This window comes from Chiloscyllium plagiosum, unplaced genomic scaffold (assembly GCF_037043375.1).
Source record: "Chiloscyllium plagiosum isolate Xiang-an unplaced genomic scaffold, Cpla_swu_hap1 HiC_scaffold_33, whole genome shotgun sequence".
Classification (NCBI taxonomy): domain Eukaryota; kingdom Metazoa; phylum Chordata; class Chondrichthyes; order Orectolobiformes; family Hemiscylliidae; genus Chiloscyllium; species Chiloscyllium plagiosum.
Genome location: NW_028270171.1, coordinates 24,377,230 through 24,399,511, shown reverse-complemented (window position 1 = coordinate 24,399,511; position 22,282 = coordinate 24,377,230). Strand labels below are relative to the sequence as shown.

Below are 22,282 nucleotides of genomic sequence, written 5' to 3'. Positions count from 1 at the left end.
TTTTCAAAAGCATCCTTCTTGTATTGATTTAATTTCATTGGACTGAATTTCACAGTCCCTCCACCCCTCTGCTCTCAGGCGGACTCGTTGTCACGTTGGGATGGTAACATATTGTGGGTGGCCTCCCAGGCACCACCTCCCTGTCCTGGCCTGACTGTAATTTCATGTGGGGTGGATGAGGGATACTGCATCCCACCCACCCTTGCCCCAGTTTGGGTCCTTAAGTTGGTAATGAGTGGCCATTTATTGATAGCTTCCTGCCCTGATGGCAGAGGGTTCAGAGGTGAGAGGATAGATCAGTAGGTGAGCCTGTTTGTTAGACCTCAAGAAGATGGAGTTGGGATAAGCTCGGTTTGCCTCATTTAAGTCCCCCTCTCCTCCCCTAAAGGTCTGCTCCCATTGAATACTGCTTCCTTTCCCACAATGCATCTGCATTAAGATCCCCACCTCCCCGCCCCCCCCACAGCCCTCCAAGACCTTATCTCCCCAATCTGCAATGAGATCCTTCACCCGACCAATCCCCAACACTCTTCGGGTCCTGGACTTTGGGTACTGTTCGTAGTCCCAGTCCTTGCCACATTGTTACTGGTGCTCCTGGAATAAGCTCGCTATTGTGATGCTGCTTGAAATATCACATAGCTGGGAGGCTACTGTGATTATGCAGGTTGTACTTCTGACCAATTCTTCAGTGGGAGGGGAGGGAGCAGCAGGGAAGGGAACCTCAGCATCCAAAAAAAACCTTGCCGTATATTTTTTGACACACCAGGAGCCCTAGCTTTGGGTGCTAAGTTCCTTCTTGCTCTCTGAGCAATGTGTCTACCCTGCACCTGATTCATATTGAATGGGTCACTCCTGTGTCCATTTCTGTGTCCCAGGAATCTGATTTCCTCCCTTCTGCCTCATTTATCCAGTCACAAATTGACCGTTTTATTTTACTGATGCTGCCCGATCGTGGCAGGGGAGAAATCCAGGAAGCTTTTCTAAGGAGATCTTTTCTAATCTTTAATTACCTCTCTAATTCCTGAAACTATATCTGTGGGATCTGTTTTTGTCCCTGGGTCATTGGTTCTGGTAGCTCAGAACATGGCCCCAGTTGTTGAGCAATTGAAACTGGACAGAGGCAAAGGGCAGGATTTGAGAACTGCCAAGATCTCAGAGTTGTAGGGCTAGAGAATATTACAGTTAGGGAAAGGAGGTATTAGACCCAGGGTAGGGGGTACATCAAGGCCCAATAGCCAGACGTCAGGGCTCAATGGGGCTTGCTGTGCTTGGGTTGGGGTTGGGATTGGGGTTAGGGACCCAGGCCAGGAGTAGCCTGGAGTTTTAGTCCCGTCTCCGGTGAGGCCACAGAAGGCAATGAAACGAGTTTGTTGTAGATCTCAGAACTGCATGTCTTATTGTCATTGACAGGCGGCAAGTTGGTAAGCGGAGAGCGAGTGAGCAGCCGGAATTCGCGTATGGAAAGTGGATACTTCTCCTTGGAACGAACGAAACAGGACACAGTCCCCAGTCCGCGGCGGACAGTAGAGACCAAGGGTGTGAGCCAAAGCAACTCAGCTGCACTTGGCAACACAGCTGGAGGGGGAGGGGTGCTCAGCCTTGGCTGCTTGACATCATCGCAAAGCTCCTTTGAGTCAGAGACAAGCTGGGGAACAGGCAGTGTAGCCAGCTCAGATGGCAGGCTCCTCCGGCAGGACTACACAGTGTTGGCTGATATCCCAATGCCCAAGCGAATCATCAGTCGAGAGAAGTTGGAGCAGGATTGTAAGCAGCTCGGGCAGAGGATTCGAACACGGAGCCCGGGACGAGAGGAGGTTGAGCGCTTGTTTGGACAAGAACGTAGGTTAGTACAACTGTTTTAACAACTCTCTCGGCTGTATGTGTGTAGAACAGAGAATAACTGCCCTCATGATTAAACCATCTCGGAAAGAGCAGATGAGGGATGTAGGCCTGTTAGAGGGGTTTACAGTTACAAAAATGTTCGATATAGTCAAAATAAAGAAGGTGTGGAGGTTGAAATTAGCAGACAATAAATGGAAGCTAATCACTAAGAGGTCCAGTAGGAAATTCAGGAAGACATTTTTATCCAGGGAGTGACAGGACTCACTATTACCCCATGGAGTTGAGGAGAATATCATTAAAATATTCAGGATTAATACAGCAGCAAGGAATAGAGATTATGTTGATAGGGTTACATGAAAGTATTGGCGGCAATGTACAAAAGATCTACAGAACTGGTGGGGAGTATTTTGAGAATGTAACTAGCACAATAGATAAGGAAGAACAGATTGATGTGGTATATTTAGATTTTCATAAAGCCCTTGCTATGATCCTACACAAGAGGTAGTAAACAAAATTAGAGCATATAGGATTGGGAGGAATGCACTGGATTGAGAAGTGATGAATGGGCAGAAAAGCAGAGTAAGAATAAACATGTCATTTTCAGGTTGGCAGGTTATGACTAATGGGATACCGCAGGGTCACTATGAGCCAGAGCTTTTCATTAACTGTGTCAATGATTTGGACGTGGTGTTTAAATATAATATTTCCAAATTTGCAAATTACACAAAACTAGGCAAAAGCGAGAGTTGTGAGGACGACATAAAGATTCTTTAAGAGGATTTGGAGAGGCTAAGTGAGTAGGTAAGAATTTGGCAGATGAAATATAATGTGGAAAAATGTTCAATTATCCACTCTAGTCGGGAAAAAAAGTGTGTTCCTTAAATGGTGAGAAGCTGGGAAATTCTGATCTTTGAAAGAACTTGAGTATCTTGTTCATGAGTCAATGAATGTTAACCTGCAGGTTCAGCAAGCAGTTAAGAAGGTAAATGGTGTGTTGGGTTTCAGTAAAGATATTTTCTTGCAATTATATAGACCGTTGGAAAGACCACATTTGGAGTATTGTATACAGTTTTGGTACCTTAACTTAGAAAGGATGTACCGTATATACTCGTGTATAGGTTGACCTCATGTATAAGTCAACCTCTTATTTTTGGCTAGAAAAGTCATGTATTTTCCATATATCTCATGTATAAGTTGATCCTAGTTCTTCAAAGTTACAGATCAACATTTATGAGTCAGTGTGCCTACCCATTGCGCTCCAAACTGGCTTTCCAGTCTGCTGGCCGTAATGCTCCATTCCGGATCTTCCAGTCTGCAAGCCATCACGATCCATTCCAGGTTTTCAGAATTACTGTAATCCGCGTCGTCAGTTTCCACACTCGTACTTAAAATCTTATTACTACTTGAAGATGAAATGCAAATGACAATCAGGACTTGAGTACAAACTTCTTTCTTCACCATGTGTCCAATACTCAACCATAGTAGTTACCACCTATAAAGTATGGAAATATTATAATTGTTTTCGCACTTTGTATAAGCTGGGGCCTTTTTTTAGCACTTTGTACAAGCTGGGGCCATTTTACTTTGTTTAACTTTGCTAATATCCAAGATATCATTTTATGTAGAGATCTGGCTCTTCATCTATTTTCTGACTTATGACAAGCATGAATTTCATCCCTCGAAAACAACACCCTAATTTCAGCTAAATAAAATGGTCGTCAAAACTCGACCTATACACGAGTATATATGGTACTTGCCATAGATGAAGTGAGATGCTTAACCAAGCTAATTGCTGGGATGGAGGGATTGTCCTATAAGGAACTTCAGATGGACAGGATCTATATTCTCTGAAGTTGAGAAGAATGGGAAGTGATCTCATTGAAACATGCAAACTTGTTTTACCCCTGGCTTTAGGAGGGGGGAATCTAAAACCAGAGACACAATCTCAAATTAAGAGGCAGGCCATTCAGAAACCAAACGATGAGGAATTTATTCACTCAGAAGCTTTGGAATTCCCGGCCCCAGCGACTGTGGAGGCCTAGTCTTTGAGTATGTTCAGGGCAGAGATTGATAGTTTTCTTCACATTAAAATTATCTAGAGATATGAGGGTACTGCAGGAACATGGTGTTAAAATAGAAGATCTGCCATGATCTCAATGATTGGGGCAGACTCAATGGGCTGATGGCCTCCTCCTTCTCATTTTAATTTTAGAATCATAGAAGTTTTGTTACGGCACAGAGATAGACAGCCAAACTAAATGAGCCTCCCTATCCCTGTATTCATAACACAATACATTCAAAATATTCAGTGACCCTCAAAATTGCCCCAGTAGTTCCTAACCAGACTTTTTTGAATCATCAATACCAGATTTTGTGAATAACTGATACCAGATACCAGGTTTATAGCTTAAACAAAAGAATTAACAATTAATTAATTAATATACAGAGGAACCTCAATTATCCAAAGGACTCGGGCAGGGAGTATTTCATTTGGTTAATCGAATTTCGGATAATTGAATACCAGATAACATTGTTTAGCTGAGCATTGGGACCTTGCGATCTTTCTGGAAAATCCGATATTTGGATAATTGAAAGCTGGATAATCAAGGTTCCTTTGTAGTAGCTTTAATGGAGCAAAATTAACAAAATAATCTAATTAATGTCTGTAATTGAAATCTGATCTTTTGTGATTCTGGCCCCCACTCAAGACAAAGATAGACAAACAAACAGACAGAGTCAAGGGATGAATCAAAAGAAAAATGGCATATAACTGGCCAGTTCACATCAGCAATCTCCATGATCTGTAATATCATGGGATTGTAACTTGGTTTCTGAAGACACCAGTCAATGCAAACAGCTCCCAGTGGCTTCTGAGAAATATTCACTTAATTCTTAAAACTGAAATTCTATTCTCCAAACTTTCGATAATTTGATAATGGGAGGTAAACCAGGGAGCAATCAAACTTTTGTTTTGTAGCTTTGACAGCCACAATCCTCTGCTGTGAGTACACAGTTAATAACAATGCAAACTTTGGTTGCTCTTTCTGTTTTTTCCAACACATTTTTTGTTAGACTGATGGACACCATAACTCCCTCTGAGGCCACAACAAATATTCAAACATCTGCCATTGTTTGAGCATAATGCCTCTCAGGAATTGAAATGTCTCCAAAAAATCTTGAACAAATACCAACCTCCAGCTGACTTCCAGGCCTGGCCTCTTTAGCAAATATCAGTTTCTTTGTTCTCTTTTTTAAAAAAAATGAATTGCTGACCAAAGGTCATCTTCAGCTTTCAGCTCACAGTTCACAGCTGTAAATCAAAAATGATAAAAATAAAGCAAAATCATACAGTACCGAAGAAGCCTTTAAGCCTATTGACTCTATACCATCAGAGCTAATTTAGATCCACACTTGTTCCACTTTGCAATATGAGACCCATAGCCTTGAGTGTTAAGACATTTCAAGTGCTCATCCAGGCACTTTTTAAAGATTGTGAGGTTGCCCTCCTCAACTACATTCCCAGGCATTGCATTCCAGATCCCTGGGTGGAAATACTTTTCCTCAAATCTCCTCTGAACATCGCTTTCCATCTTAAAGGTGCACCCTTGTTATTGACCCATCAAGTAAGGGAAACAGCTGTTTTCTGTCCATCCTGTCCTCATAATACTTTACATTTCTATCAGGTCCCTCCTCAACCATGTCTTCTTAAGTACTATATTAACCGGCCCTGCTACCTTCAGCAATTTCAGCATCCCAAGATCCTTGTGTTCCTCTGAGATTCCTTATGTCTTGTCATTCATCGAGTACTCCCTTGTCTTGTTATTTCTTCCAAAGTGCATCGGCTCACACTTCAGCTAGAAGTGCCGAATGGATGATGCATCTCTGTCTTCTCCAGTGGTCCCCAGTATCACAAATGCCAGTCTTCAGCCAAGTCAATTCACTCCACGTGATATTAAGAAACGGCTGAAGACAGTGGATACTACAAAGGCTATGGGTCCTAACCACATTTCAGTAACAAAATTGAAGACTTGTGTTCCAGAACCTACTACAGAGGAACCTCAATTATCTGAACGAGATGGGAGGGGAATATTTCGTTTGGATAATTGATTGTTCGGATAATCGATTAAATGCCTTTCCTCTAAGGCTTGGGGTTTTTTAAGTTTGGTCCCCATTCAAGAGACGAGGCAGCAGCAGACCGCGCGCGAGCCCCTGCACCACAGTCCAACACCGCCCCCGCTCCTCGCCCCCATCCAACACCACCTGCTGCTCACCCCCCTGCCCTGTCCAACACCGCCCCCCACCCCTTGCCCCATTCAATACCGCCCCCACCCCTCGCCCCATCCAACACCGCCCCTCCACCCCTCGCCCCATCCAACACCGCCCTGCCCCTCGCCCCATCCAACACCACCCCTCGCCCCATCCCACACCGCCCCTGCCCCTCGCCCCATCCCACACCGCCCCACCCCTCGCCCATCCAACACTGCCCCCGCCCCTCGCCCATCCAACACCGCCCACTGCTCACCCCCCCACCCCATCCAACACTGCCCCCACCCTTCGCCCCCATCCAACACCGTCCTCGCCCCATCCAACACCACCCCCCCACCCCTCGCACCATCCCACACCACCCCTGCCCCTCGCCCCATCCCACACCGCCCGCTGCTCACCCCCCACCCCGCCCAACACTGCCCCTCGCCCCCAACCAACACCGCCCACTGCTCACCCCCCACCCTGTCCAACACCGCCCCCCCATCCCTCACCCCGTCCAACACCGCCCCCACCCTTCGCCCCCATCCAACACCGCCCTCTGCTTACCCCCCACCCTGTCCAACCCCGCCCCCTGCCCCTCCCTCATCCAACACCGCCCCCACCCTGTCCAACACTGCCCCCGCCCCTGCCCAATCCAACACCGTCCCCACCCTTCGCCCCCATCCAACACCGCCCACTGCTTACCCCCCACCCTGTCCAACCCCGCCCCCTGCCCCTCCCTCATCCAACACCGCCCCCACCCTGTCCAACACTGCCCCCGCCCCTGCCCAATCCAACACCGTCCCCACCCTTCGCCCCCATCCAACACCGCCCACTGCTTACCCCCCACCCTGTCCAACCCCGCCCCCTGCCCCTCCCTCATCCAACACCGCCCCCACCCTGTCCAACACTGCCCCCGCCCCTGCCCCATCCAACACCGTCCCCACCCTTCGCCCCCATCCAACACCGCCCACTGCTCACCCCCCACCCTGTCCAACATCAACCCCGCCCCTCACACCGTCCAACACCGACCGCCACCCCTTGCCTCCGTCCAACACCGTCCGCTGCTCACCCCCCCGCCCAGTCCAACACCGCCCCCCGCCCCTCGCCCCGATCCAACACCGCCCCCCCCGCCCCTCGTCCATCCAACACCGCCCCCCACTCGCCCCCCCCCACCCTGTCCAACACCGCCCCTCGCCCCCGTCCAACACTGCCCACCACCCGCCCCTCATCCCCATCGAACACCCCCCACCCAGCCCCCCGTCCAATACCACCCCTCACCAGCCCCTGGCCCACGTTCAACACCGCCCCCTACCCCATCCAACACCCCCGCCACTGTTCAAAGCCCCCCACACTCACCCCCAACCCCGTCCAATGCCGCTCCCCACCCCATTGAACACGCCCCCTGCCTCCCGCAATCCCGTCCAACACTGCCCACCCCCCATCCACCCCCGCCCAACAATAAGTCTGCTGCTGCCTTTGTGGGGTAAGTCTCCATATAGTGTACACACACCACACACACGCACACACGCACACACAACCTTTTACTGCAACGTTTTGACAGGTTCCACCTTTGCCCTATACAGGACAATGTTGGAGAGATTATCTGGGGAAGGGGGTGGTCTAGGATACAACCCTCTGTAGAACTCCAGGGAAAATGTGGGGAGAGGGCGAGGGAGGACAGTCATTTAGAGACAGTGCCTGCTTAATCATTGTAAACAAAAGACGCGCTCAGTGTTGGAGACACTCTTTGATGTAATGTTTCTTTCGGTCCTCAAGATCTCCTTTGGATAATCCGATATTCAGATGTTCGGATAATCGAGGTTCCACTGTACTCCCCTAGTCAAGGTATTCCAGTAACAGTACAATACTGACATCTATCCAATAATGTAGAGAATTGTCCATGTACGTCCTGTATGCAAAAAGCAGGACAAACCCTGACAGTTAGCATCCCATCAGTCTACTTTTGATCATCATCAAGTAGTGGAAGGTGCCATCAACAGTGCTGTCCAGCTCCATCTACTCAGCATTACCTTGCTTACCTCACCTAATGAAGGTTGAAACTTTATTGCTGGAACAGCACAGCAGGTCAGGCAGCATCCAGGGAACAGGAGATTCGACGTTTCGGGCACAGGCCCTTCTTCACCTAATGAAGGAGCAGCATTCCAAAAGCTTGTGATTTCAAATATATTGGACTATAACCTGGTGTCATGTGACTTCTGACCTTGTCCACCCCAGTCCAACATCAGCACTTCCACATCCTGCTTGCTGACGCCCAGTTTGTGTTCCACCTGGGCCACTCAGCTCCTGACCTCATTACAGTCTGAGTTCAAACATGATCGAAGAGCTGAATTCCAGAGATGAGATGAGTGTGACAGCGTTTGACATCAAGGCTGCATTCGACTGAGTGTAGCATCAAGGAGCCCTAACAAAACTGGAAACAATGGGTATCGGGGCAAACTTGGAGTCATACCAAGCACATAGGAAGACATTGTGGTTGTTGGAGGTCCATCATTTGAGCTCTAAGACATCTCTGCAAGAGATCCTCAGATTAGTGTCCTAGATCCAACCTTGATCAGTTGCTTCATCAATGACCTTCCCTTCATCTTAAGATCAGAAGTGGGGGTCTTTGCCAATAATTGCTCAATGTTTAGCACCATTTGCAACTCTTTGTATACTGAAGCAGCCCATGTTCAAATGCATCAAGATATGGACATATCCAGGCTTGGGCTGTTAAGTGTAAAGTAACATTCACACCTCTCTAATACTGGGCAATGACCATCTCGAGTAAGAGACAATCTAACTACTGGCCATTCATGTTCAATGGCGTAACTATCACTGAATTCCCCAACTATCAACATCCTGGGGGTTTACCATTGACCAGAAAATTACTGAACTTGCCACATAAACATAGTGGCTACAAGAGCAGGTCAAAGGCCAGGAATACTGCACTGAGTAACGCACCTGCTGACTCCCCAAAGTCTGTCCACTGTCCAGAGTCTCTAAGACATAAGTCAGGATTGTGATGGAATACTCCCCACTTGCGTGGATGGGTGCAGCTCTAACAATACTCAACAAGCTTAATACTTTCCAAGCAAAGCTGCCCACTTGATTGCCACCAAACCTACAAACACCCACTTCTTCTGCCACCAATACTCAGTAGCAGCAGTGTATACTATCTGCAAGATGCACTGCAAAAATTCACCTACACCCACAACCCCTTCCATCTAGAAGGAAGGGCAGCAGGTACATGGGAACATCACTATCTGCAAATTTCTCATATACATTGTGGGTCAACGTTTAGCTGTGGACTGCAGTGATACAGATATAGAATAATGTAGAATCCCTACAGTGTGGAAACAGGCCCTTCAGCCCAACAAGTCCAGATCAACCTTCCAAAGAGCCATTTCGCTACATTTATCCCAGACTAATACAACTAACCTACACACCACTGAACACTATGGGCAATTTTAGTATGGCCAATTCACCTAACCTGCACACCTTTGGACTGTGGGAGGAAACCTGAGCAACCAGAGGATACCCACGCAGACACGGGGAAAATGTGCAAACTCCACACAGATAGACACCCGAGGCGGGAATCGAACCTGGGTCCCTGGCACTGTGAGGCAGCAGTGCAAACCACTGAACTACCATGCCATGGTTCAAGAAGTAAGTTCATCACCACCTTCTTAAGGGTAAATAGAGATGGGCAATAAATGCTGGCCAGCCAGTGATGCCCAAATCCCATATGTGAATAAAAAAAATTCTATATGCCACTGATCTGTCCATTTAACCAATCAGTTTATATCCTCCAATAACTAAGAGCTTCTCTCTCATTGTCAACCACCTGCCCAATTTTCATGTCATTTGCAAACTTCTAATCATCCCTTCCATATTCTCATTGTTTATACATATCATGAACCATTAGCGACTCAGTACTGATCCCTGTGGTACATCACTGGCCAGCAGCCTCCAGTCACATAAGCAGCCTTTTACCATTGACCTCTGAATCCTGCCAGTAACCAATTTTGGATCTAACTTGTCATATTACCCTAGATCCTCTTTTATCTTCTTTATCAACCTCTCATGTGGGGCATTGTCAAAGGCCTTGCTAAAAGTTATATGAACTAAACATCACTCTGCACATTTTTTAGAAAAGACAAAAATTAGACAAGATTTGATTGAACAAAAAAACAAAGAAAATTACAGCACAGAACAGGCTCTTCGGCCCTCCAAGCCTGCGCTAATCCAGATCCTCTATCTAAACCTGTCGCCTATTTTCTAAGGATCTGTAAACTTCTGCTCCCTGCCCATTCATGTATCTGTTTGGATACATCTTAAATAATGCTATTGTGCCTGCCTCTACACCTCCACTGGCAACACATTCCAGGCATGCACCATCCTCTGCGTAAAGAACTTAGTCATAGAGTCATAGAGATGTACAACGTGGAAACAGACACTCCCTAGGACCTTACCATTAAGTGTATAAGTCTTGCTAAGATTTGCTTTCCCAAAATGCAGCACCTCGCATTTATCTGAATTAAACTCCAGCTGCCACTTCTCAGTCCATTGGCCCATCTGGTCCCGATCTTGCCTTAAACTTTTCCCCCCTCACCTTGAACTCGTGACCTCTAGTAATTGAGTCCCCCACTCTGGGGGAAAAAGCTTCTTGCAACATCCTGGTGAACCTCCTCTGCACCCTCTCCAAAGCATCCACATACATTTGGTAATGTGGCGACCAGAACTGTGCGCAGTATTCCAGATATGGCTGAACCAAAGTCCTATACAACGTCCTGCCAACACTTGTACTCAATACCCCGTCCAATGAAGGAAAGCATGCAGTATGTCTTCTTGACCAGTCTATTGACCTGCATTGCCACCTTCAGGGTACAATGAACCTAAATACCCAGATCGCCCTGTACATCAGTTTTCTCCAGGGCTTTTCCACTTACCGTATAATTCACGCTAGAATTGGATATTCCAAAGTGCAGCACCTCGCATTTGTCTGGCTTGAACTCCATCTGCCATGTCTCTGCCCAACTCTCCAAACTATCTATATTCTGCTGCATTCTCTCACAGTCTCCTTCATTATCTGCTACTCCACCAACCTTGGTGTCGTCTGCAAACTTGCTAATCAATCCACCTATACCTTCCTTCAGATCATATATGTACATCATAAACAACAGTGGTCCCAGCACAGATCCCTGTGAAACACCACTGGCCACAGTTCTTCATTTTGAAAAACTTCCTTCCACCACTACTCTCTGTCTCCTGCTGCCTTGCCAGTTCTCTATCCATCTAGCTAGTACACCCTGGACTCCATGCGACTTTACTTTCTCTATCAGCCTACCATGGGGAACCTTATTAAATGTCTCGCTGAGGTCCATGTACATGACATCTACAGCCCTTCCCCCATCAATCAACTTTGTCATTTCCTCACAGAATTCTGTAACGTTGGTAAGACGTGACCTTCCCTCGACAAAACCATGTTGCCTATCACTGATAAATCCATTTTCTTCCAAATGTAAATAGATCCTATCCCTCCGTATCTTCTCCAGCAGCTTCCCTACCACTGACGTCAGAATTATCAGTCTATAATTACCTGGATCATCCCTGCTATCCTTCTTAAACATGGGGACAACATTAGCAATTCTCCAGTCCTCTGGGACCTCACCCATGTTCAAGGATGCTACAAGATATCTGTTAAGGCCCCAGTTATTTCCCCTCTCGCTTACCTCAGTAACCTGGGATAGATCCATCCGGACCTGGGGACTTGTCCACCTTAATACCTTTTAGAATACCCAACATGTCCTCACTCCTTATGCTGACTTGACCTAGAATAATCAAAACTCTATCCCTAACCTCAATATCCCTCATGTTCCTCTCCTCGGTGAATACTAATGCAAAGTACTCAGTAAGAATCTTACCCAATTTCTCTGACTTCACACATAATTTTCCTCCTTTGAGTGGGCCAAGCCTTTCTCTCGTTACCCTCTTGCTTCTTATATCTGAATAAAAGGCTTTTGGATTTTCCTTAGCCCTGTTTGCTAAAGATATGTCATCACCTCTTTTAGCTCTCTTAATGCCTAATTTCAGATTGTTCCCACTTTCCCCATATTCCTCTAAAACTTCATCAGTTTTTAGTCACCTAAACCTTATTTATGCTTCCTTTTTCCTCTCAGCTAGTCTCACAATTTCACCTGTCATCCATAGTTCCCTAATCTTGCCATTTCTATCCCTCATTTTCACAGGGACATGTCTGTCCTGCACTCTAATCAACCTGTCTTTAAAAGCCTCCCACACATCAAATGTGGATTTACCCTCAAACAGTTGCTCCCAATCCACATTCCCCAGCTCTTGCCGATTTTTGCTATAGTTGGCCTTCCCCCAATTTAGCATTCTTCCTTTAGGACCACTCTTGTCTTTGTCCATGCGTATTCTAAAACTTATGGACTTGCAATCGCTATTCCCAAAGTAATCCCCCACTGAAACTTCAACCACCTGGCCAAGCTCATTCCCCAACACCAGATCCAGTATGGCCCCTTCCCAAGTTGGACTATTTACATACTGCTCTCTAAAACCTGCCTGGATGCTCCCTACAAATTTTGCTCCACCTAGACTTTAACACTGTTGCTTTTACCATAATTTGTCAACATATTTGTACCCCTATCTCATGCTTGCTATTGTAGTATGGCCCCAACATTGTTACCGCACCCTTCCTATTTCTGAGCTCTGCCCATTTTGCCTCACTACTCAAGTCCTTCATAGTGCCCTCCTTTAGCACAGCTGTGATATCCTCTCTGATCAGAAATGCAATTCCTCCACCCCATTACCTCCCTCTCTATCCCACCTTAAACATCTATATCCTGCGATATTTAGTTGCCAATCATACCGTCCCCTCAACCAAGTCTCAGTAATAGAAATAACATCATACTCCCAGGTACTAATCCAAGCCCTAAGTTCATCTGCCTTTTGGGGTGGCATGGTAGCTCAGTGGTTAGCACTGCTGCCTCACAGCACCAGGGTCCCAGGTTCAATTCCAGCTTCGGGCAATTATCTGTATGGAGTTTGCACATTCTCCCCCAGTGTCTGCGTGGGTTTCCTCCGGGTGCTCTGGTTTCATCCCAAAGATGTGCAGGTCAGGTGAATTTGCCATGTTAAATTGCCCATAGTGCATTAGTCAGAGGGGGGTCGGTTGCTCTTCGGAGGGTTGGTGTGGACTTGTTGGGCTGAAGGGCCTGTTTTCACACTGTAGGGAATCTAATCTTACTTACTACACTTTTTGCATTAAAGCAAATGTACTTCAGCGAATCTGTCCCTTTGCGTTCATCATCTGCTCCCTGCCGACTCTTTCCTCCAGTCACGCTAACTTCATTCTGGATTAGTGGTGCTGGAAGAGCACAGCAATTCAGGCAGCATCCGAGGACAGGCAAAATCGACGTTTCGGGCAAAAGCCCTTCATCAGGAATAAAGGCAGAGAGCCTGAAGCATGGAGAGATAAGCTAGAGGTGGGTGGGTGTGGGGAGAGAGTAGCATAGAGTACAATAGGTAGGTGGGGAAGGAGATGAAGGTGATAGGTCTGGGAAGAGAGGTTGGAGTGGATAGGTGGAAAAGGAGCTGGGCAGGTCGGACAGGTCGAGTTACTGGAGGTTAGAAACTAGGATGAGGTGGGGGAAGGGGAAATGAGGAAACTGTTGAAATCCACATTGATGCCCTGGGGTTGAAGTGTTCCGAGGCGGAAGATGAGGCGTTCTTCCTCCAGGCGTCTGGTGGTGAGGGAGCGGCGGTGGAGGAGGCCCAGCACCTCCATATCCTCGGCAGAGTGGGAGGGAGAGTTGAAATGTTGAGCCACTGGGCGATTTGGTTGATTGATGCAGGTGTCTCTGAGATGTTCCCTAAAGCGCTCTGCTAGGAGGCGTCCAGTCTCCCCAATGTAGAGGAGACCGCATCGGGAGCAACGGATACAATAGATGATATTAGTGGATGTGCAGGTAAAACTTTGATGGATGTGGAAGGCTCCTTTAGGGCCTTGGATGGAGGTGAGGGAGGAGGTGTGGGCACAGGTTTTACAGTTCCTGCGGTGGCAGGGGAAAGTGCCAGGATGGGAGGGTGGGTCGTAGGGGGGTGTGGACCTGACCAGGTAGTCACGGAGGGAACGGTCTTTGCAGAAGGCGGAGAGGGGTGGGGAGGGAAATATATCCCTGGTGGTGGGGTCTGTTTGGAGGTGGCGGAAATGTCGGCGGATGATTTGGTTTATGCGAAGGTTGGTAGGGTGGAAGGTGAGCACCAGGGGCGTTCTGTCCTTGTTGCGGTTGGAGGGGTTGGGTCTGAGGGCGGAGGTGCGGGATGTGGATGAGATGCGTTGGAGGGTATCTTTAACCACGTGGGAAGGGAAATTGCGGTCTCTAAAGAAGGAGGCCATCTGGTGTGTTCTATGGTGGAACCGCTCCTCCTGGGAGCAGATACGGCGGAGGCGGAGGAATTGGGAATACGGGATGGCATTTTTGCAAGAGGTAGGGTGGGAAGAGGTGTAATCCAGGTAGCTGTGGGAATCGGTGGGTTTGTAGAAAATGTCAGTGTCAAGTCGGTCGTCACTGATGGAGATGGAGAGGTCCAGGAAGGGGAGGGAGGTGTCAGAGATGGTCCAGGTAAATTTAAGGTCAGGGTGGAATGTGTTGGTGAAGTTGATGAATTGCTCAACCTCCTCGCGGGAGCACGAGGTGGCGCCAATGCAGTCATCAATGTAGCGGAGGAAGAGGTGGGGAGTGGTGCCGGTGTAATTACGGAAGATCAACTGCTCTACGTAGCCAACAAAGAGACAGGCATAGCTGGGGCCCATACGTGTGCCCATGGCTACCCCTTTGGTCTGGAGGAAGTGGGAGGATTCAAAGGAGAAATTGTTAAGGGTGAGGACCAGTTCGGCCAAACGAATGAGAGTGTCGGTGGAGGGGTACTGTTGGGAACGTCTGGAGAGGAAAAAACGGAGGGCTTGGAGGCCCTGGTCATGGCGGATGGAGGTGTAGAGGGATTGGATATCCATGGTGAAGATGAGGCGTTGGGGGCCGGGGAAACGGACGTCTTGGAGGAGGTGGAGGGCGTGGGTGGTGTCTCAAACGTATGTGGGGAGTTCCTGGACTAGGGGGGATAGGACAGTGTCGAGGTAGGTAGAGATGAGTTCAGTGGGGCAGGAGCATGCTGAGACAATGGGTCGGCCAGGGTGGTCAGGCTTGTGGATCTTGGGAAGGAGGTAGAACCGGGCAGTGCGGGGTTCCCGGACTATGAGGTTGGAAGCTGTGGGTGGGAGATCTCCTGAGGTGATGAGGTTGTGTATGGTCTGGGAGATGATGGTTTGGTGATGGGGGGTGGGGTCATGGTCAAGGGGGCGGTAGGAAGAGGTGTCCTCGAGTTGGCGTTTGGCTTCAGCGATGTAGAGGTCAGTGCGCCAGATGCTAACTTCATTACCTAGTTCTTTACAGACTTTAGTTACTACCTGCTTACTATCCTCTAACCTCCTCATTTGGTACCCATCCCCCTGCCACATTAGCTTAAACCCTCCTCAACAACGTTAACAAAAGCACTCCCGAGGACATTGGCCCGGGTGTAGACCATCCAGTTTGTAATCGTCCCACCTTCCCCAGAACCAGTGCCAATGTCTCAAAATTCTGAACCCCTTCCTCCTGCACCATCTGTCAAGCCACACATTCATCCTGCCTATTCTTTCACTTCTACTCTGGCTAGCACATGGCACTGGTAGCAATCCTGAGATTACTACCTCTGAGGTCCTCCAGGAAAAGAGAGGTCACCCTGCTGGGAGTTTTCTGTACATCTCCGAATTGTTCCAGGGATGTAGAGGAAAGGATAGCAAAGGTGATTGTCAATAGCAGCGAGAGTAATAGGGTAATTGTTATGGGGCTTTAACTTCCCCAGTATTGTCTAGGAATACTATAGTTCAAGTAGTTTTGATTATTCATTTTTTGTTCAATATGTGCAGAAGGGTTTTCTGACACAGATGTAGACAGGCCAACAAGGGGAGATGTCATACTGGATTTAATACTGGGGAATGAACCCAGCCAGGTGTTAGATTTGGATGCAGGTGTGCACTTTGGTGATAGTGACCATAATTTGGTTATGTTTACAATAGCAATGGGCAGGGATAGGTATATGCCACAAGAAAGAGATACAAATGGGAGAAAGGCAATTATGATGCAATTGGGCAAGATGTAGGATGGGGAAGGAAACTGCAGAGGATGGACACACTTGAAATGTGAAACTTATTCAAGGAACAGCTACTGTGGGTCCTTGATAAGTATATACCTATCAGGCAGGGAGGTAGATGTCAAGAGGGGGAGCCATGGTTTACTAAAGAAGTTGAAGCTCTTGTCAAAAGGAAGAAGGCGGCTTATGTGAGGATGAAGAGTGAAGGCTCAGTTAGAGTGCTTGAGAGTTATAAATTAGCCAGAAAAGATCGAAAGAGAAGGCTAAGAAGAGCCTGGAGGGAACATTAGAAGTTATTGGTGGATAGGATCAAGGAAAACCCGTGGGCCTTCTGTAGGTCTATCAGAAATAAAAGAGTGACTACAGTAAGATTAGGGCCAATCAACGATAGTAGTGGGAAGTTGTGTGTGGAGTCTGAGGACATAGGGGAAGTGCTTAATGAATACTTTTTGTCAGTATTCACATTGGAAAAGGACAATGTTAGTGAGAATGCGGAGATACAAGCTACAAGATTAAATGGGATTGAGATTGACAAAGAGGAAGTTTTAGCAATTTTGGAAGATCTGAAAATAGATAATACCCCCTGGGCTGGAGAGGATTTATCTTCTGATTCTCTGGGAAGCCAGGGAGGAAATTGCAGAGCCTATAGCTTTGATCTTTATGTCATCATTGTCAACAGGAATAGTGCCAGAAGACTGTAAAACAGCTAATGTTGTTCCCTTGTTTAAGAAGGGGAGTCGGGACAACCCTAGTAATTATAGGCCAGTGAGCCTTACTTTGGTTGTGGGTGAGGTATTGGAAATGAGATAAGGGTTATAAGCATCTGGAAAGGAATAATTTGATTAGGGATAGTCAACACAATTTTGTGAAGGGTAGGTCGTGCCTTACTAACCTTATTGAGTTATTTGAGAAGGTGACAAAACAGGTGGATGAAGGTAAAGCAGTTGATGTGTATATGGATTTCAGTAAGGCATTTGATAAGGTTCCACACAGTAGGCTATTGCACAAAATACGGAGATTCGGAATTGAAAGTGATTTAGCAGTTTGGATCAGAAATTGGCTAGCTGAAAGAAGACAGAGTGTGGTGGTTGAGGGTAAATTTTCATCCGAGAGTTCAGTTACCAGTGGTGTGCCACAAGGATCTGTTTTGGGGCCACTGCTGTTTGTCATTTTTATAAATGATCTGGAGGTGGGCATGGATGGATTGGTTAGTAAACTTGCGGATGACACTAAGGTAAGGGGAGTTGTGGATAGTGCTGAAGGATGTTGTGGGTTACAGAGGGACATAGATAAGATGCAGAGCTGGGCTGAGAAGTGGCAAATGGAGTTTAATGTGGAAAAGTGTGAGATAGTTCACTTTGGAAGAAGTAATAGGAATGGAGAGGACTGGGTTAATGGTAAAATTCTTGGCAGTGTAGATGAAGAGAGATCTCGGTGTCCTGGTGCCTAAATCCCTGAAAGCTGCCACCCAGGTTGGTAAGGTTGTTAAGAAGGCATATGATGTGTTGGCGTTTATTGGTAGGGGTAATTGGGTTTTTGGAGCCACAAGGTCATGCTTCAGCTGTACAAGACACTGGTGAGGCCGCACCTGCAGTATTGTGTGCAATTCTGGTCACAGCATTACAGGAAGGATGTGGAAGCTTTGAAAAGGATTCAGAGGAGATTTACTAGGATGTTGCCTGGTATGGAAGGAAGGTCTTATGAGGAAAGGCTGAGGGAACTGAGGCTTTTTTGTTGGACAGAAGAAGATTGAGATGTGACTTAATCGAGACGTATAAAGTAATCAGAGAGTTAAATAGTGAGAGCCTTTTTCCTTTGATAGTGAAGGCTAACATGAGGGAACATAACTTTAAATTGAGGGGTGATAGATTTAGAACAGATATTAGCGGTAGTTTCACTCAGAAACTGTGTGGAATGACCTGCCTGCAACAGTAGCAGACTTGCCTACATTAAGGGCACTTAAATAGGCATTGGACATACATATGGATAATAATGGAACAGTGTAGGTTAGATGGGCATCAGATTATTTCATAGGTCAGCACAACATCAAGGGCCGAAGGGCCTGTACTGTACTGTGACGTTCTATGTTCAATGTCCTACTTTTTAACTTTGCTCCTAGCTCCCTAAATTCTGCACGTAGGACCTCATCCCATTTTTTTACCTATAACATTGGTGCCTATATGCACCACAGCAGCTGGCTGTTCACCCTCCCTCTTCAGAATATTGTGCAGCCGATCTGAGACATCCCTGACCTGTGCACCTGGGAGGCACCATACCATTCGGGAGCCTCGTTTTCAACCACAGAACTGCCTATCCACTCCCCTTACAATTGAATCCCCAATGACTATAGCTCTTTCACTCTTTTTTCCCACCTTTCTGTGCAGCAGAGCCAGCCAAATGCCACGAACCTGGCTACCGATATCTTCTCCTAGTAAGCCATCTCCCCCCTACAGTATCCAAAACGGTATACCTGTTTTGGAGGGAGATGACCAAAGGGGACACCTGCACTGCCTTCCTGCTCTTTCTCTGCCTTTTGGTCACCCATTTCCTTTCTCCCTCAGCAATCCTAATCTGTGATGTGACCAATTTGCTAAATGTGCTATCCACAACCCTCTCAGCATCGCGGATGCTCCAAAGTGAGTCCATCCGCAGCTCCAGAGCCGTCATGCGGTCTAAGAAGAACTGCAGCTGCATATGAAGGAGTCCGGGACATCAGCCGTCTCCCTGAGCTCCCACATTGAGCGAGAGGAGAGTAACACGGGTCTGAGATCTCCTGCCATTTTTAATCTTGTGCGTAACTGAGTCCAACTATAATATCAAATAATAGATAAATGAAAAGAAAAAATAAAAGTTTTAACCAATCACACAATAAGAAAGTATTTAAAAAAAACCTTATCAACACACCATAGTCTTTTTGTTTTGGTTAGAGGTGGAGGCGGGTAGGAGACACTACACATGTAGTGTCTCGGGTTCAGCCATTGCCCAAATGCATGAGTTCACTCACCTTCCCAGAGTGCAATTCAACCGCTCCCACTCAGCTCCTTGCTCTCAATGCACACACTGCTGCTGAAAATGAAGGCTTCTGACACTTGAGGTAAGTCCTTTCAGAAGGAAATTTACCTTCCTGGCAGCCCTCTGAATCGTTTCAAAATTATGAGAGGGTCTAGTCAGAGTAAATAGAGAGAAACTGTTCCCATTGGTAGAAGGAGTGAGAACTAGAGGAGACTGATTTAAGGTAATTGGCAAAAGAACCAAAGACAACATGAGGAAAACTGCTTATATCCAATGAGTGTTTAGATAGGCTACGTATATCTGAGAAAGTGCTGAAGGCATAGTAAATTGCAGCTTTCAAAACAGAATGGGATAATTATCTGAAGAAACAATATTTGTTGGTGTTCAGGTAAAAGGTGAGGATAGTAACACTACCTGACTATGTCTGACAAAGCATTGGCATTGACTTGCTGAGCCAAGTGGCCTCCTGAGAGAGAGGTTGTTATCACTGCACCATAGCACCAAGCCCTCTATCTCCCTCAAATCGTTGTTTGATATCCTACCACTATGGTGTCATCAGCAAATGTGTAGGTGGTGTTTGTGGGGAATTTGGCTACACAGTTGTGGGTGTACAGGGAGTACAGTTGGGGGCTGAGAATGCATCCAATTATTCAGCAGACAAAAACACGTCCCTCCCTGATGTGCTGAATGCTTTCAGTGCTCGGTTTGAGCAGAATGCCATCGGTTGGTGCCACCTGCCTCGACAGCCCCAGATGCACTTGTTCCCTCTGTCACCGCTGCAGACATCAGCTCAGTCTTCCTGAGAGTCAACCCAAGGAAAGCGATGGGCCCAGACAGAGTCTCTGAATGTGCACTTGGATCCTGTGTGAACCAGCTTGCAGAGGTTTGCACTGACATCTTCAACCTCTCCCTTGTATAAGCTGAGGTCCCCACCTGCTTCAAGAAGACCATCGTCACCCTAGTACCAATGAAAACAAATTTAACATGCCTTAATGACGACCACTCAGTAGCTCTGACCTCCACAATCATGAAGTGCTTCGAGAGACCGGTCATGGCCTACATCAACTCGAGCTTCCCAGCCTGCAATTTACCTACCGAAAAGGAGAAATTTCTTCACCCAGAGAGTGGTGACTGTGTGGAATGCTCTGCCCCAGAGGGCAGTGGAGGCCCAGTCTCTGGATTCATTTAAGAAAGAGTTGGATAGAGCTCTCAAGGGCAGTGGAATCAAAGGTTAAGGAGATAAGGCAAGAACAGGATACTGATTAAGGATGATCAGCCATGATCATATTGAATGGTGGTGCAGGCTCGGAGGACAGAATGGCCTACTCCTGCACCTATTGTCTATTGAAACAGGTCCACAGCAGATGCCATTTCCTTAGCCCTACACTCATCCCTGGAACACCTGGATAACAAGGACACCTATATCAGGCTCCTATTCAGACTATATCTCTGCCTTCAACACTATAATCCACTTCGGACTAACTTCAAAATTCCGAGACCTAGGTTACGCCCTCCAGAACTAGATCCTCAGCTCCACCCTCTGCAACTGAATCCTCAGCTTCTTGACCCACAGACCACAATCAGTGAAGATAGACAACAGCACCTCCTCCACGGAAACCCTCCTCACTGGCGCCCTACAAGGATGCGTTCTCAGCCCCCAACTGTACTCCCTGTACACCCACAACTGTGTAGCCACATTCCGCACAACCACCAATTACACATTTGCTGATGACACCACAATGGTAGGATATCAAACAAAAACGAGTCACAGCTGAAAAATGTGTTGCTGGAAAAGCACAGCAGGACAGGCAGCATCCAAAGAGCAGGAGAATCGACGTTTCGGGCATAAGCTCCTCTTCAGGAATGAGGAGGGTGTGCCAAGCAGGCTAAGATAAAAGGTAGGGAGGAGGAACTTGGGGGAGGGGCGTTGGGAATGCGGTTGGAATGAGGTTAAGGTGAGGGTGATAGGCCGGAGAGGGGTGGGGGCGGAGAGGTCAGGAAGAAGATTGCAGGTCAAGAAGGCGGTGCTGAGTCCGAGGATTGGGACTGAAATAAGGTGGGGGAGGGGAAATGAGAAAGCTGGAGAAATCTGCATTCATCCCTTGTGTGTGGAGAGTTCCGAGGCAGAAGATGAGGCGCTCTTCTTCCAGGCGTCGTGTTGCCATGGTCTGGCGATGGAGGAGGCCAAGGACCTGCATGTCCTTGGCGGAGTGGGGGGAGGAGTTAAAGTGTTCAGCCACGGGGCGATTGGGTTGGTTGGTGCGGGTGTCCCAGAGATGTTCTCTGAAAAGTTCCGCAAGTAGGCGGTCTGTCTCACCAATGTAGAGGAGGCCTCATCGGGTGCAGCGGAATTTTGTGATTGGCTTGAATTAAATATATGATCAATAATTTGTCAATAAGTGACAATTTGAATTCCCTTTGTGGACTTTTGGGACCTTTTTGTTCCTGCAAATCTTCAGAGGCAACACACCTGATGAATATGGAGCATAAATCTCCGCTGTGTCTGTTCAGGCCGATGGAGCACATAGAATTGACATTTCCCCTCCCAGTATAAAAATCTGGTGGTTGGTTTAGTGTTACATTAACCATCTGTCTGTGTAATTGATGGCACCGTTTCATAATTTTTCAAGGTCTTCCATGTGTAAAACCTGTTGAGGAACCCCATTCAAAGGCCGTCCTGCTGAATCTTCAATATTACTTTTAGTCAACCCTTTGGAAATGTGATAGCATCTCCCTAAAACAAGTGGACCTCCTAGTGAAGTAGGGACACTATCACTGACCCTAAACTGCTGAATCTTTAACAGTCAACTTTCTCATTCCAGAATAAATCTCTCAGCTTGAGCTGTTGCCTCAGAGTTCATGTTTCATGTGCGGGCCTTGACAGTGAGTGCTCACAGTGACAGCCATCCCATAATTCCTGGGATGGGACTATTTGCAAAGTTTGTAGCATTTCCATCTCTGATTGCAT

General features: G+C 47.1%; 1 protein-coding gene across 9 annotated transcripts in view; it reads left to right on the top strand.

Annotated features, from left to right (window-relative positions):
- The window catches only part of LOC122542310 (uncharacterized), a 370,387-nt gene that overhangs the window by 50,987 nt on the left and 297,118 nt on the right, over positions 1-22,282 (top strand). For all 9 annotated transcript variants that reach the window (XM_087978361.1, XM_087978360.1, XM_087978363.1 and 6 more), the window contains exon 5: positions 1,411-1,843. In XM_087978361.1, coding sequence (XP_087834487.1) covers positions 1,411-1,843 — 433 coding nt within the window. The remainder of the gene's footprint in view (positions 1-1,410; positions 1,844-22,282) is intronic.